Source organism: Geotrypetes seraphini, chromosome 9 (genome assembly GCF_902459505.1).
Source record: "Geotrypetes seraphini chromosome 9, aGeoSer1.1, whole genome shotgun sequence".
NCBI lineage: Eukaryota > Metazoa > Chordata > Amphibia > Gymnophiona > Dermophiidae > Geotrypetes > Geotrypetes seraphini.
Window position 1 is genome coordinate 164,435,197 of NC_047092.1, and position 16,918 is coordinate 164,452,114.

General features: G+C 47.2%; 1 protein-coding gene across 6 annotated transcripts in view; it reads left to right on the forward strand.

Annotated features, from left to right (window-relative positions):
* Nucleotides 1-16,918, forward strand: part of SMC4 (structural maintenance of chromosomes 4) — a 238,359-nt gene that overhangs the window by 92,941 nt on the left and 128,500 nt on the right. For all 6 annotated transcript variants that reach the window (XM_033959216.1, XM_033959220.1, XM_033959218.1 and 3 more), the window contains 3 exons: nt 7,134-7,298; nt 9,739-9,972; nt 11,556-11,741. In XM_033959216.1, the coding sequence (XP_033815107.1) occupies nt 7,134-7,298; nt 9,739-9,972; nt 11,556-11,741 (585 nt within the window). The remainder of the gene's footprint in view (nt 1-7,133; nt 7,299-9,738; nt 9,973-11,555; nt 11,742-16,918) is intronic.

Here is a 16,918-nt window from a genome sequence, read left to right on the forward strand (position 1 = left end):
GAAGCAATTCATCCAGCTCTTTACTACCATGGGGGCGAAGCTTCTCGCACAAATCCAGCCTGGGCATACGGAGGACTCCCGTGAGGTTGAGCTGCCTCCTGTGCCTCAGTCGTACGCACACTCTCTACAGGGAGCAGAGTCTCTGCGAGTGTCTGGTCTGGCATCTCGGCATGCATCACAAGGAGCAGAGTCTTTGCCCTTGCCTCCATTGGAACCCGTACACTCGATGCAAGGAGCAGAGTCTTTGTGAGTGCCTCGAGGTTCTTCCACTCAGCTTACTCTGCTTCGTTCCACAGCCTTCAGCCCTATCCATTCTCTGGGGGCTTCGGCGGGGACCCGCTCGCCTCGGTTATCGAGGCCTGCTTCGAGGCAAAGCTCGCATCATCGATTGAGGCATTCTTCGAAGCATTCATCCAGGCATGCCTCGCCTCATCGAAAGCTGCCTTTACTTCAATATTCCCCACCATCTGCTTCGACGCTTCCGGACCTTGAAGACCCGGTGGGTTCTTTTTCTCCATCCAGGTCTCCTTCTTCAGTGGAGCATGCTGCCTCGACATCCTCGAGTCCCTCTCGAGGCCAGGCTTTAGCAGATACAGCTGTCTTTTTCGTCTTTCCTACGTCAGATGGCTGCTGATTTGGATAATTCAACTTGACACTGGATCTAAATTTTCCAAGGAGTATCTCGAGACTATGCATCTCCCTCAACCTCCTGCTGAATCCCTCAAGCTTCCTCTTCACAAGCTTTTGGATCAAACCTTTGTCCGCTGTCTGGAAACTCCTTATTCCATTCCGGTGGTTCCAGGCAAATTGGATTCCATATACAGAACTGTTCATCACAAGGGGTTTGACATTGCTCAATTATCTCACCAATCCCTTCTGGTTACATAGAAACATAGAAGATGACGGCAGAAAAGGGCTACAGTCCATCAAGTCTGCCCATTCTGCTTACCCACCCCCTGTCTATGCCCTAATGACCCAATTTCCTTATCTTGACTCTCGTAGGGATCCCACATGGGTATCCCATTTATTCTTAAAGTCTGGCACGCTGTCTGCCTCGATCACCTGCACTGGAAGCTTGTTCCAATGATCAACCACTCTCTCTGTGAAGAAATACTTTCTGGTGTTGCCATGAAATTTTCCGCCCCTGAGTTTGAGCGGGTGCCCTCTTGTGGCCGAGGGTCCCTTGAGAAAGAAAATATCATCTTCCACTTCGATACGTCCTGTGAGGTACTTAAATGTTTCGATCATGTCTCCCCTCTCCCTACGTTCCTCGAGAGTGTAGAGCTGCAATTTGTTCAGTCTCTCTTCGTACGAAAGACCCTTGAGACCCGAGATCATCCTGGTGTCTGTCCGCTGAACCGATTCAATTCTGCGCACATCTTTACTGTAATGTGGCCTCCAGAATTGCACACAGTACTCCAAATGAGGTCTTGCCATGGCCCTGTACAACGGCATTATGACTTCAGGCTTTTGGCTGACAAAACTTCTATTGATACAACCCAATATCTGCCTTGCCTTAGATGAAGCCGTCTCCACTTGATTGGCAGTTTTCATGTCTGCACTAATGATTACTCTTAAATCTCGTTCTGCTGAAGTCCTAGTTAAAGTTTCTCCGTTCAAGAAGTACGTCCTGCATGGATTTCCGCTTTCGAGGTGCATGACCTTACATTTCTTAGCATTGAAGCCTAGCTGCCAGGTTGAGGACCAACTTTCCAATGTAAGCAGGTCCTGCGCCATATAATTCTGTAAACTGCATTCACTTACTATATTACATAGTTTGGCGTCATCAGCGAATAGTGTTATTTTACCTTGAAGCCCTTGAGTCAGATCCCCTATGAATATGTTCAAAAAGGAATGGACCCAGGACCGAGCCCTGCAGCACTCCACTGGTCACCTCCGATGTTTTAGAGAGGGTACCATTAACTACCACCCTCTGAAGTCTTGAATCTTCTTTGAAAAGATATCACCCTTCTCAGGTCTATGCCACTGTTCCTCCGGGCAGGGAGGGCAAGATTTGGTTGTCACATCTTCCAAAACTCTATGATGACCTCCAGAGTTCTTAATTATAATTTTCATTTCATCACCTATTTTGAGTTTTTTCTCTCCATCCTTCAGAAGTTCATGCCTTATTTGGATTCTCGTGTGCAGTTTGAGTACCAAGAAGTTCTTGCATCCTTGACTCAACTTCGGCTGCAGCTTCTTAAGTCCTCCTATGATGCTTTTGAGCTGTCTGCTCGAGCTACTGCTTGTTCGATGGCCATGTGGCATCTGGCGTGGCTCCGTACCATTGACATGGACCCTAACCTGCAGGACCGGCTGGCTAATATCCCCTGTGTTGGCAATGACCTCTTTGATGAGTCCATTGAGGCAGCCACCAAGAAGCTTTCGGACCACGAGAAGTCTTTTCAATCCATTTTTCGTCCAAAGCCGAAGCCAGCTGCTCCTCGCCCTTCACGCCCTCCTCTGATTTACCAGCGACGTTTTCCACCAAAACAGGCTCCTGCCATCCATCAGCCTGTCAAGAGGCAACATCCTCAGAAGCAGAAGAAGCCTCAGACACCTGCTGTACCCAAGGCTCCTCAGCCTTTTTGACTGTCTGATCCAAGGCATAACCTCAGTCGTTCTGCCTTTTTCCGTTTTTCCCCCTATCGGAGGTCGTCTCCATCATTTTTACCACCGATGGACGACTATTACCACCAATCTCTGGGTCCTTTCCATCGTCAGGGAGGGATACTCTCTTCAGTTCCATCAACTTCCTCCAGAACATCCTCCAAGAGAGTATCCTTCCAACTCGACCCAGACCCACCCTTCTTCTTCAGGAAGCTCAAGCTTTGCTTCAGCTCCGAGCTATCGAGCCAGTTCCTTTGGCTCAACAGAACAAGGGTTTTTACTCCCGGTACTTCCTTGTTCCAAAGAAGACGGGCGGTCTGCGTCCTATTTTGGATTTCAAGGTGCTTAACAAATTTCTGGTCAGAGAAAAGTTTTGCATGTTGACCCTAGCATCCCTGTATCCCCTCCTCGAGCAGAACGACGGGTTATGCTCTCTGGATCTCAAGGAGGCCTACACACACATTCCCATCCATCCAGCCTCCCGTCCATTCCTCAGATTTCGGGTGGGAAATCTTCATTTTCAATACAGAGTGCTCCCTTTCGGCCTGGCCTCGTCGCCCAGAGTTTTAGCCAAGTGTCTGGTGGTGGTAGCCGCTGCGCTCAGGAACCATGGTCTGCAGATGTTTCCATACCTGGACGACTGGCTCATCAAGGATTCCACGTCTCAAGGAGTCGTCCTAGCGACCCAGCGGACTGTCTGGTTCCTGCAGAGTCTGGGATTCTAAATCAACTTCCCGAAATCCCATCTCCAGCCTTCTCAGAGTCTTCCATTCATCGAAGCTGTCCAACTCAGAGCGTTCCTTCCTCAACAACATCTAGAAGCTCTTCTCCATCTTTGTCATTCGGTCTCTCGCCCGTCAATCTCGGTGAGACACATGATGGTTCTTCTGGGTCACATGGTCTCTACAGTGCACGTAATTCCTTTTGCCAGACTTCACCTCAGAATTCCTCAGTGGACCCTGGCATTTCAATGGACGCAGGTTTCTGACCCTCTGACTCGACACATCCAGGTCACTCCTGCTCTGACATAGTCTCTTCGCTGGTGGATGCTCTCTTCCAATCTATCCAGAGGCTTACTTTCCACAGGCCCCCCCATCAAAAGGTTCTCACGACCGATTCTTCAACTTACGCTTGGGGGGCTCATCTAGATGGTCTTCGTACTCAAGGCTATTGGACCAGTACGGATCGTCAGTGTCACATCAATCTCCTGGAACTCAGAGCGATTTTCCATGCTCTCAATGCTTTTCAGCATCTGCTTCACGACCGTGTAGTCCTCATTCGCACGGACAATCAAGTCGCAATGTATTATGTCAACAAACAGGGAGGCACGGGATCTGCCTCCCTCTGTCAGGAAGCTCGGAAAGTTTGGGATTGAGCAATTCGCCACAACACCTTCCTCAAAGCTGTCTACATTCAGGGGGCGGACAATGCCTTAGCAGATAACTTGAGTCATCTTCTACAGCCTCACGAATGGACTCTCCATTCCATGCCCCTTCATCACATCTTCTCTCAGTGGGGAACGCCTCAGATAGATCTCTTTGCAGCCCCCCACAACTTCAAGCTGCCTCAGTTCTGCTCCAGAATCTACACTTCTCATAGCCTTGAGGCAGGTGCTTTTCTTCTAGACTGGAAGAATCTCTTTCTATATGCGTTTTCTCCATTTCCTCTCATTCAAAAGACGCTGGTCAAGCTGAAGTCCGACCACACCGCTATGATTCTGGTTGCTCCTCGGTGGCCCAGACAACCCTGGTTCTCCCTTCTACTTCAACTCAGCAGCAGGGAGCCCTACCTTCTACCAGTTTTTTCCTCTCTGCTTAGCAGCATCAGGGATCTCTGCTTCATCCCAACCTGCAGTCTCTACACCTGACAGCTTGGTTCCTCTCAACATAGTTCCTCTACAGTTTTTTCAATCTGTGAGGGATGTTTTGGAAGCTTCACGGAAGCCTACTACTAGACAATGCTATCACCAAAAATGGACTAGATTCTCTACTTGGTGTTTTTCTCATCATAAGGAGCCTCAACTTTCCTCCTTATCTTCTGTTTTGGAGTATCTATTGCACCTTTCACAGTCTGTTCTCAAGTCTACATCGATCCAAGTCCATCTTATTTCAATTGCTGCTTTTCATCAGCCTATTGATGGGAAACCTGTCTCTGCTCATGAAAGGACTTTTCAATGTCAATCCTCCTCTCAAACCGCCTCCGGTGGTTTGGGACCTCAATATCGTTATTGCTCAGCTGATGAAACCTCCATTTGAGCCAATGGACAAGGCTCATCTGAAGTATCTCACTTGGAAAGTGGTGTTTCTCATTGGCCTCACTTCTTCTCGGCGAGTCAGTGAGCTTCAAAAGTTGGTTGCGGATCCACCTTTTACAGTGTTCCATAATGACAAGGTGGTTCTTTGCACTCATCTGAAATTCCTTCCTAAAGTGATCTTGGAGTTTCATCTCAACCAATCTATTGTACTTCCTGTGTTTTATCAAAAGCCTCATTCTCATCCTTGAGAAGCTGCTCTTCATTCTCTGTACTGTAATCATGCTTTGGCATTCTACTTGGAACGCACCAAACCGCATAGAACTGCTCCTCAACTTTTTGTCTCCTTTGATCCGAACAAGTTGGGACATCCTATCTCTAAGCGTACCATCTCCAATTGGATGGCGGCTTGTATCTCATTCTGCTATGCCCAGGCTGGATTTCCTCTTCACAGTAAAGTCACAGCCCATAAAGTCAGAGCAATGGCAGCTTCTGTGGTTTTCCTCAGATCTACACCTATTGAGGAAATTTGTAAGGCTGCCACTTGGTCCTTGGTTCATACCTTCACTTCTCATTGTTGTCTGGATACTTTCTCCAGGCGGGATGGACAGTTTGGCCAAACATTATTGCAAAATTTATTCTCCTAAGTTGCCAACACTCCCACCATCCCATTCTGGTTAGCTTGGAGATCACCCACGTGTGAGAATAGCCTGCCTGCTTGTCCTGGGATAAAGCACAGTTACTTACTGTAACAGGTGTTATCAAGGGACAGGAGGCAGCTATTCTCATGTCCCACCCTCCTCCCTGGATTGGCTTCTCTGCTAGCTATCTGAACTGAGGAGACATGCCCTGTGCTGGGCGGGAAGGCACTCGCGCATGCACGGTGCGGGCAACTCGAAACTTCAAGTTTCTTCAAGCAAGTCTGCATGTGAGGCATCCGCATCAGGGCTCCGTTGGATCATGTCACCCATTAGTGAGAATAGCTGCCTGCTGTCCCTGGATAACACCTGTTACAGTAAGTAACTGTGCTTTTTAGGTGTCTGACCATTTGTATCAGGAAAGGAGAGATGGTATCAATGGCTGTGGTTGCCAGGTGAATTAATGAAGCTATTATGCTGGCATATATTCAAGGATGTTTGGCTCCTCTGTTTCTGAAGACTCACTCCACCAGAGTTGTTGGTGAAGAATTGCATCATGTGACTCTTGAGCACAAATCTGGTCATTATTGCGTTCTTTTGTACATATCATCTGGACACATGTTAGTCGAGGAACAGCTCTTAGGACTAATGTGCTCTGTGCTGGTTTGTCTCTTTCGTTGGTATATCCCAGTCATCTAGAAGGACAATAAGAAGGTAATATTAGATCTTTCCTGCTCATTTTCTTTGAGTCCCTCCAAACCAATCCAGAACCTGACCAAGGTAGTTTGGAAAACAGGTTATTATAATAAATTTAAGGATGTGTGGAGACCTTTATTAAATTGTAGTAATGAATAAGTTACACTTTTCCCAATCTTAATACACATGTGGATTTGGGGGGGGGGATTTCTTGTTTTTCCATTAAGAATATATAGATGATTGTCATAAGAAATTATTTTCATGTGGTATATATTAGTTGTATATGAATTTGGGAGGGGGGTGGGGGTTAAATTTTCTTGGTGTATGATATTGAAAATTTTTCAAGTGATGTATTATATTTGGTTGATATTTACTGTATACTTGATGTAAGTTTAAAAATGAATAAAGAAATTAAAAAAAAAAAAAAAAAGACAACACACAGCCGTTTGGTTAAGTTGCTGTTAAGTAAGCTCAATGAAAACAGTGATGGCGTCTGATTCCAGTCTGCTTTTATATGTTGTTCCTTACATGAAAGTATGAGGAATTTGATTGTCTTCTCTGGCATTCATTGTTCCTTAAAGAGGGAAATGCATTGCTGTTGCTTTTGTGGAGGAAATTCGGTCCTGCACAGGGCTGTGCAGGATCTTTATAGGATGTCACAGTTCATTAATTGAGTGTCCACTTGCTGGTAGGGATGTGTATACTCAGTCTGGACTAGTCTGAAGGGACTCGAGGAAAGAAATTAGCAGGTAAGATCTAATTTCATCTTAGACATCTTATGATCAGAAATGAAATAAATTGTGTTCTTTCTGCTAAATCTAGACAGTTCTTAGCTTAGTGTTCAGTATCACCAGGTAAACTAGAAGTAGTTTAAAATACCAGATTAAAATTTTATTATTGTTCTTCTGTGAAATTACCATTGTTTTGTCTTTTGATAGGTTGAAGAATTAAAATGTGTGCCTGGCAACAATTCAAAAGTTATCGTAGAAGCAACAACTAAAAGGGAAATGCTTGAAAAAGATAAAGATGCAGAAGAACAAAAGTTAAAGGATGTGATGGATAGTCTTAAAAAAGAAACGCAGGGACTTCAAAAAGAAAAAGAGGTTAGCAATATTTTAAGGGTTTTAAATATTTTTTTTCTGGTTATTTTTTTAAGCATTGTGGAACAATTTTATATTTATTAATGAGCAAATTTTATGGTATAGTCTTCTGTAACTATTTAAAATGTCTGTTTAACATTTATGGCTGTGATTATGGATGAGATTATCGGCAAAGCATTCATGGAACCGGCATAACAAAGGGGAAATACCTTGATAAAGCCCCTTGGGCAAAACATAGCCTATGTTGGTGAAGAACCCCTGCTATGCTTCATTAAAGAGATGAGTACTCGATTTAAATTAATTTAAATTATTTATAAAACAAGAAATATTTATAGAAATTCATTGAAATTAGACCGTTGAAGATTTGGGTGCTAATAGTACTGTGAACGAAATCTTCTCACAGCCTGCATCGCTGAGGTCTTAAGTGGAATAGTACTGAAACTATCTAAGGTTGCTTGTTTTTTGATATTTGTGATTATGTAAACCATATAGGTAATAATATGGTATATAAATTTTTTGAATAAATAAATTCTCCTTCACTCATCCGTACCACTTTTGGAGAGTGGGGTACATCAGAGCTGCTGAGTCATTATATAAAAGATGGGGCACCTGTTTCTACTAGTAGAGATGAAGACTTGGCTTAAGCCTCTTGGAGCATACTTTTGGCATTCCAAAACAAGAAAATTACAGATTATGATGGTAGTCATCAAGTAATATGAAGTCTCTTGGCAGAGCCAAGAAGTACTCTATGCTGAGTTAACTGAAAATACTTTTGAGTTTACATGGCTGATGTTGCATGTTGTAGTCTCTGCACTGGTTCCTCAAGTTATTCTTTTCAGCTCTTTAGCAAACCATTATTTCTCTTTCTGTGCTCTGCAAAGGAGAACTCTTTTTTTTTCCCATCAAGTAACAGGGAATATGTAGACATACTTGATGTAGTACTCTGGATGGATTCAGATGTGCTCTTTCCTAGATCAAGGGCGTTGACACGATATGCGACCCCCACTCCCACCCCACTCTGGGACCTGGCTTTGCACCCCCTGCAGACAAACCCAAACCCTTACCTCGAGTGGACACCGGCACCAACCCACAGGACATATATGTGCTGATGCCAAAAAAGCTTGCTGTTGATCTATGCTGGGCTGCTGCTGGGCCTTGAGCATCTGTGTATGCTCAAGGCCTTCTGGCTTCCACCCTGTCCGAGATTCTCATGAGCGCAGATGCTCAAGACCCCGCAGCAGCCCAGCATAGATCATTGACTCATTTATTATTGAAACCAGTTGCTTTACTATATCCAATACCTTTTCTGGTTTCTCCTTGTTTGATATGTTCACCTGAACCTATTGCTTGCAGCATAGATCAGCGGCAGGCTCTTCCGGCACGTGTATGTCCTGTGGGTTGGTACTTGAGGTAAGGGTTTGGGGGTAGGCCGCGGAGGGGGGGGTTCCCAGGTTTGGAGCGAAGCTGGTTCCCAGGTTTGGAGCAAGCAGCATCAGTGGCCTCGGAGGGGGGGGTCTGTGTGGCGTGTGTGGCGCAGTGGTTGGATCTACAGCCTCAGCACCCTGGGGTTGTGGGTTCAAACCCCGCGCTGCTCCTTGTGACCCTGGGCAAGTCACTTAATCCTTCATAGCCCCAGGTACGTTAGATAGATTGTGAGCCCACCGGGACAGAGAGGGAAAATGCTTGAGTACCTGATTGTAAAAACCGCTTAGATAACCTTGATAGGCGGTATATAAAATCCTAATAAACTTGAAACTTGAAACTTTTTGGGATGTGGAATGAATCATTCGAGTTTCCCTTATTTTCTGTGGGGAAACTCGCTTTGATATATGAGCATGCTTCTGGAACGAATTATGCTCGCAAACCAAGGTACCACTGTACTTGAATAACTCCTCTTGATTGATTGATAATCTTTTAGTGGGTTTATTTATATGATTATTGCTTTATTTACAAATGTCATGTTTTTTTTCTTGCCATTACTATTATCTGTATTAAAAACTCAATAAGTCTTTTACAGTTTGAGTACAGTACTCCCCCCGATATTCTCGGGAGTTCCGTTCCAGGAACCCCTGTGAATGTCGAAAAACCGTGAATACGGTTTTAAGGCAGGAGAGGGCAGCCGGAGCGCTGGCGAGTGAAGGAAACAACTCGCTGCATTCTCCGACTGCCTCTTCCTGCGTATCAAAGCAGCTCCTGATTGGTGAGGCCCGACTTTAGTACAGGAAGAGGTGGTCGGAGCATACAGCGAGTGATTTCCTTCGCTCGCCAGCACTCCGGCTGTCCTCTCCTGCCTCCCCTTCGCAGTCGGAAAATACCGCAAATGACTGGGACCGCAAATTTGCGGGGGAGCACTGTATATGTGAAGCTGGATACTTCTGCCTGTTAAGGCTATTACTGATTAGAAATGTAATGCTTTACATTTGACATGATTGATTTTCTGCAGGGCAAAGAAAAAGAGCTAATGGAATTCAGCAAAACAGTAAATGAAGCCCGTTCAAAGATGGATGTGGCGCAGTCAGAACTAGATATCTACCTCAGTCGCCATAACACAGCTATATCTCAGTTGAACAAGGCTAAAGGAGCCCTAACTACTGCTTCAGAAACACTGAAGGAAAGGAAGACGGCCATCAAAGAACTTGAAACAAAACTACCTCAAACTGAACAGGAACTAATTAAGGTTAGAAAATGCTTTTTGTAGAGGCCCTCTTTAAGAGGATTGCAGGTTGTGTACCTTTTTGGCCTATACTAAAAATGTCCAAAATAGAAGACGGAGAGTGAGGAAATAGGATAATTCCAAACAAAGCAAAAGCCTTCACTCATAGGGTTCAATCTTCGGTCTGTATAATTCTAATCAGTCTGTTGAGAAATCTCCAAAAAATAAAAACAGACTGACATTGATACACTTTAATCACTTGTCCTTTATTGTAGTCAAAATTGCTTGCCCCAATATTTTTTGTGCCCAGACTGATTAGAATTATACAGACCGAAGATTGAACCCTATGAGTGAAGGCTTTTGCTTTGTTTGGAGTTACCTTTTGGCCTGTCCCAGCTTTTCTTGGTTTAACTGTTTGGTTCACAGCACACTTTAAAACACATGAAAATTTTTCCGACACACTTTGTAACAAACTAGAAAACTTTTACCGCCAGAAGCCTGTTATCTGGCACCTATGGGGATTGGTAGATGCCAGATAAATGTAGTTTCCAGTGCAATAGGTGAGATGAAAGAATGATTGTTGCTGCAATTTGAGATAAGTTTCTCTACGTTCTACATTTTTCTTGTTCCACGTTACTTTGAATTGTTTCTATTGATGCCAAGCTGTTGCCCTTATAACTAGTTTTAGAGAAACTGAATTTCTACTCTCATATTTTGATTCAGAAGACAAAATGAATTAATGAAATGAATGAAAGCATATTTATATATTTATGTACAGAGTTTTTTTCAAACCAGTGATGATACAGGTGGCTTGGGGCACTTGCATAGTTCCGGCTGCCTGTGTATAAGATTTGTTTTTCTCCATTTTTGTATTTATCCTTTTTGTCCGTGGTTTCTTTTAGATGTGATATGAATGAAATCCTACTAAACTTATTATACAGTACGTTTTAGATATATTTCTTTTGTTTTCCATCAGGATAAAGAATCACTCTTAGGCTGTTTTTCAGGCTGAAAGAGGTGACTTTTTTGGATAATAACATTTCCATATTTCCAGATGTCTTGAAAATAACACAAGCCAGAAAAACGGTTTCTAGAAATGAGACAATTTGTGATTGCTTTGGGAACTAAATTTCAATTAAGATATCCATGTAAATGTATGATCTATTTGGATCAAACATCTTATATTTTCTATGAACCCTCCCAATTAAGATATTTTCTTGAAGGGAAAATAGTAATAATGTCTGCCCCTTCTGTAGAATAGCATAAGTGATTGACTCTAGTTAAAAGGTCCTTGAAATTAATGGAAGAAGTAACACTACAATATCTTATGTATAATTTTCTTTTCTTTGTTTATTTTCAAAGTAAGTCACTCTGATATGTGAATTGTCTCTCCCTAATGAGGACTGTTAAGAGCCAGTGCATTGTTTAAATTTGGAATTATAAAAAGTGTGGCAAAGTCTCTGATTATACATATATACATTTCTTTGAGATGTGTGTGTGTATGTGTATATATATATATATATATGAAAAAAAAATACTAAGCCATATATAACCTTTTTTCAGACTATGGTGGTTGTAATGTTGGGGTTTTTTTTAATTTGGTTTAGCAAGAAAATGAACTTGAGAAACTTTCAAAAGAAGAAGCAGATATAAAACTTGTTGTTCGAGATCTTCGTCAGAAAGTAGAAGAAGCAAAAAGTTATCTGGCCATGAACAATAGTCGAGGAAAGGTTCTTGATGCTCTAATGGAAGAGAAAAAATCTGGCAGAATTCCTGGAATATATGGGAGACTGGTAATGTACTAAAACTGTTTTATACCTTATTTCTTTAGCACTCTCCAGACCAGTAGAGGTTAATCTTTACGAATGGGTATATATCCAATCATGACCAGCAGGTGGAGACTGAAAACAAAACTGTGGGACAGTATATAATATACTCCCTTCTCTATTTACATCAGTCTTCTTTCAGTCTCCAGCAGGTGTTGAGTGATCTGTACCCATCTCCCTTGGTAGGGCTGTTGGAATTTGTTTAGGGGGTTTCTAGTCCCTGTTTTTGGCCGGACAGAGCTTGGGCGGGCCCTGTTTGGGGGTCCGTCCGACCTCGGGGGTGTCAAACCCGGTGGATCTCGAGCGGGGTCCCTCCCCCCACTTCCTCCACCTCCCCACATTTTTTTAGAGGAGCCTCAGCAGTAAGCCTTGCCCCCTAAATCAAGCAAGGCATATTGCTTCGAGAGCCTGTGGAGTCTGTTCTGTAAAAAAAAAAAAAAAAATATCCTGAGGTAGTGCCGGTCTGCAGGGTTGCTTCCCTGTCAGTTTAGTGTTTTTTACTGTATTTTTTCATCTAACCGGCACTTTGTTTCTAGCTAGGTCGCATATGGAGCAATTGTGTCCTCCGGGGGAGTGGGACACAATTCGGTCCAGCCGCGAGGCACTCGCGGTCGGACTGAACTTGGTAGTTTGGGCCGGTGAGGTGATGGAGCTCCGTCGGCAGCGACTGCAGGCGCCCAGAGCTCCCCGCCGATGGTGCCTCGCGAGTCGGCTGGGAGCAGTGGGGAAGCCCGGTCTTCCCCAACCGCCCACGGAGGGATTCCCCGAAGGATTCCCTCTCAGCTGATTTTTTGACAGCTGATGCCGACTTGCCTGTTTTAGCGTCTGGGACTGTTCAGGCTTCTCAGCCGCTACAGGCCATGGAGGGAGCATTTTTGGCGGGAACTTCGCCATTTTCTCTGTCTGGCCCCTCCATTTTGTCTGCAACCTCAGGTGACCTTCCCCCTGTATTGCAAACACAGGGGCAGGTTTCAGCAAGGACCCCTGCTGGGGCAGGGAGTCCCTGGGGACTCCCAGGGGTTTTTTGCCCCCAATTTAATTTCTTTCTTTGTGCAGATAATTGGGGGTCCCACGTGCACCTGGGGGGTTTCGGGGGTGGTTTCCCTTCGCGCCCCCTATGGCTTTGCCTCCCTCTTTTCGTTTGGCGTCCCCTCTTCCTCCTCCCTCATCTAAGCGCCCGCGGGGGGGCTTGGATTGCAAATTGGTGGTCGGAGGAGCGTGTTGGCATGATTGAGGACCTGGCCGCTTTGGCGGGCTTCCAGGATCCTCTAGAGGGGACGCCCGCTGGCAGCGGGGCGGCGGGTTTCCCGTCTTCCAGAGCAGATGCGTCCGTGGTGCGCTTTTTATTCAGAGGGATGAGTTTTTAGAGTTGATGTAGCAGGTCTCCTTGGTGCTGCATTTTTGAAGTTGCGCCACCGGAGACCCCGCGTATGGGGGCCCCTCTGCTTCAGGGGGTCTGTCCTCTTTCCCGCTCTTTTCCTGTGCGTCAGGATTTTCGGGATTTTGTGCTGGCGCAGTGGCCTATGGGCGCCGTTTCGTTTGGTGTGCGCCTTGGCTCATGGGTATCCCATCCCGGAGGAGGATAGGGCTACCTTAATTTCGCCAATGGGGGACGCGGTGGTCTCGGCACTTACTAAGCGGCATACCGTGCCTGTTATGAACGGTTCTGCTCTTAGGGTCTCTGAGGAGCGTACGTTAGAGACACTGCTAAGTATAATTTTGATGTCTCTGCCTTGGGGGTCCAGGCGGCTATTTGTGTGGGGATGGTGGCTCGCACCGTGTTTCGGTGGTCTGAGCGTGTCCTGGATCGTGAGTCTGATGACTGGTCCTTAGTGGATCAGGAGGTGGTGAAGATTGAGATGACTGCCTCGTTCCTCTCGGTTGTTCTTTGTGACTTGCTGCAGCTAAGTCTGGGACTTTTGGTGGCCTCACGCTGTACCTTGTGGCTTCGCGCTTGGTCGGCAGTTGCCGCGTCCAGAATTGAACTTCCCAAAATTTCCCTTTCGGGGGTTGTTTTTGTTTGGAGAGGACTTAGATCCGGTGGTTCAGACTCTGACGGACTCTGAGGTGCCCCGTCTGCCTGAGGACCGTGCCCGCCCGGCGTCTCAGGTTGGCATTGCCCAGGGGCGTCTGCGGGACTTTCGCAAGTTTTGCCTGGGGCATGGGACTGCTTCTTTCCAGGCTTCCGGTTTTTCCCCGGGGTCGGTTGGCTTAGCGCATTCAGTCCTTTCAGGGGGCCCGTCGGGGGGCTGGGAGTTCCCCCCCCCCGGTTCCCCTGCTGCCCGTCCTGCGCGATGGCTCTTTGCCAGCGCCCCCTTTGGTTCCCGTGGGTGCCCGGCTTCGCAACTTGTTTCCCAAGTGGGCCGAGATCACGTACGATCAGTGGGTCCTGGTGGTGGTGCGGGACGGTTATGTACTTGAATTTTGCCCGCTCTCTGCCGGATCATATCTAGCCTCTCCATGTCAGGTGGCACGGGAGACGCTAGCCTTTCGCCAGACCCTTCAGCGCTTGCTAAATCTCAAAGCAGTTGTCCAGTGTCCCCTCAGGAGTGCGGTATCGGCTGGTACGCCATTTCCTTTGTGGGGCCCTAAAGGGAGGGGACCTTTTGGCCCATCCTTGGTTTAAACTGAGGTCAACAGGACTCTCAGAATTCCCTTTTATTCGCATGGACACACTGCAGTCTGTCCTTCTGGCGGTTCAGCCGGGGGAGTTCCTGACTTCTCTCGCTCTGGTGGAGGCCTGCTTGCCTGTTTCCATTTGGGCCTCTCCTCAGCTCTTTCTTTGCTTTGCGATGTTGGGTCTGCACTATCAGTTCTGTGTGCTTCCCCCGGACGTTCACCAAGTTGATGGTGGTTGTCACGGCGGCATTGCAGTCGGAGGGCATTCTGGTGCACCCCTACTGGGATGACTGGTTGTTTCGGGCGAAGTCGTTGCAGGAGAGCGCCCGAGTTACGGCTTGGGTGGTTGAGTTTCTCCGGTCACTGGGCTGGGTGGTCAACCTTTCCAAGAGTCGGTTGGTCCCCGCTCAGCATCTGGAGTACCTTGGGGTTCTGCCCCTCGGAAGTGGCTGATCTGGAGTCTGGTGTAGCGTATTTGGCGGATGCCTTATATGATATTATTCATGCTTCTGCCAAACAAATGTCTCTTTCCATGGTTTCTCGCAGATCTTTGTAGCTCCGTAATTGGGCGGTGGATGCGGCGTCCAAGCTTCGGCTCGTGAAACTCCCTTTTAAAGGACGTTTGTTGTTTGGGGAAGATTTAGATAGGTTGGTGAAGGATTTTGGTGATACCAAAACACAGCGCTTACCGGAGGACAGGCCTAGACCCCCTTTGAAATCCTCGGCTGCCAGACCGCGCTTCCGGGATGTTAAGAAATATAGGCCAGGTAAGCCATCCTTTCAGCCTGCTTACGGTTCCTTCACTACTTTGAGACCTAGGTTTCCACAAAAGAGTTCCTTTCGTGCAGCGAAACCCCCATCAGTTCAGCCAGCCCGTGCTCCAGCAAATCGCACTCCACAATGATGGGGTCTTGGCTCCCTCCGCCATTCCCTTGGGGGGGGCGGCTGTCTGTTTTTCTGGCGGAGTGGGCCAAGATAATGTCGGATCAGTGGGTTTTGGACATTATTCGAGACGGTTACAAGTTAGAGTTTTCCTCTCCCGTCGCCGATTCTTTCTTGGTATCCCCTTGCAATGGGGCGGCCAAGGGAGACTCGGTCCGCCTAACTCTTCAGGTGCTTCTGGATCTGGGGGCAGTGGTGCCGGTTCCCCCGGAAGAGGTAGGTCTCGGCAGGTATTCCATTTACTTCATTGTGCCCAAAAAAGAGGGGTCGGTCAGACCTGTGCTGGATCTCAAGAGGGTCAACAAATTTCTCAGGGTTCGCCATTTCCGTATGGAGACAGTTCACTCAGTTATTGCAGCGGTACAACCTGGGGAGTTCCTCACGTCCCTCGATCTCAAGGAGGCGTACCTCCATATTCCGATCTGGCCTCCGCATCAGAGGTTTCTTCGGTTTGCGATCCTAGGCCAGCATTATCAATTTCGGGCGATGCCCTTTGGTCTTGCCATGGCTCCCCGCACCTTTTCAAAGGTGATGGTGGTGGTGGCAGAATTTCTGCGCAAAGAGGGAATTCGCGTGCACCCTTACTTGGATGACTGGTTGATCCGCGCCTCTTCCAGGCAGGAGAGTTTGTCGGTTACTCAGAGAGTGATCTCTCTCCTTCAGTCTTTGGGGTGGATCATCAACTTTCCCAAGAGCTCTCTGCCCCGGGACCGGGGAGAGAAGTTGCAGTCTCAGGTTCGTCTGCTTCTTCGGTCGCCCAGGCCTCGGGTTTGGGATTATGTGCAGGATCTGGGCTCGATGGTGGCGGCTCTGGAGGTGGTTCCCTGGGCTCGGTTCCACATGAGGCCGTTGCAGAAGTCTCTTCTTTTCCGGTGGTCCCCTGTGTCTCAGGACTACGATTGGCGTCTCCAGTGGAGTCCTCAGGCGTCCCGCAGCATGCGGTGGTGGCTCAGCGAGATCAATCTGTTCCGCGGCATGCCGCTTGCGACGGTTCGTGATTATGATGGATGCCAGTCTTCTGGGCTGGGAAGTCCAGTGCCTGCAGGCCTCGGCGCAGGGAGTTTGGTCCCAGGAGGAGGCCCAGTGGTCAATCAATATGCTGGAGTTGAGGGCGATCAGGCTTGCGCTTCTGGCGTTTCAGTCCATGCTTCAGGACCGTCCGACCAGGGTCTTTTCGGATAGTGTCACGGCGGTGGCGTATATCAATCGCCAGGGGGGTACCCGGAGTCCTCAGTTGGCCGACGAGGCGTTGGTTCTGTTTCGATGGGCGGAGGTGCATGTTCCTCTTCTCTCGGCGGCACACATTTCCTCAGCAGAAATCTTCTCGATCCAGGCGAATGGGAGCTGTCCGCTCGGGCGTTCGATCTGCTGGTCCTACGGTGGGGTCTTCCGGAGATGGATCTCATGGCCTCGTCCCGCAATGCGGAAGCTTCCTCGGTTCTTCAGCAGACGCAAGGAACAGGAGTCGGAGGGGGTGGACGCGTTAGCCCTCCCGTGGCCTCCGGGTTGCCTTCTTTATGTATTTCCTCCTTGGCCAATGATAGGTCGGGTGTTGCACCGCATCTCTCTCTTTCCGGGCAGGG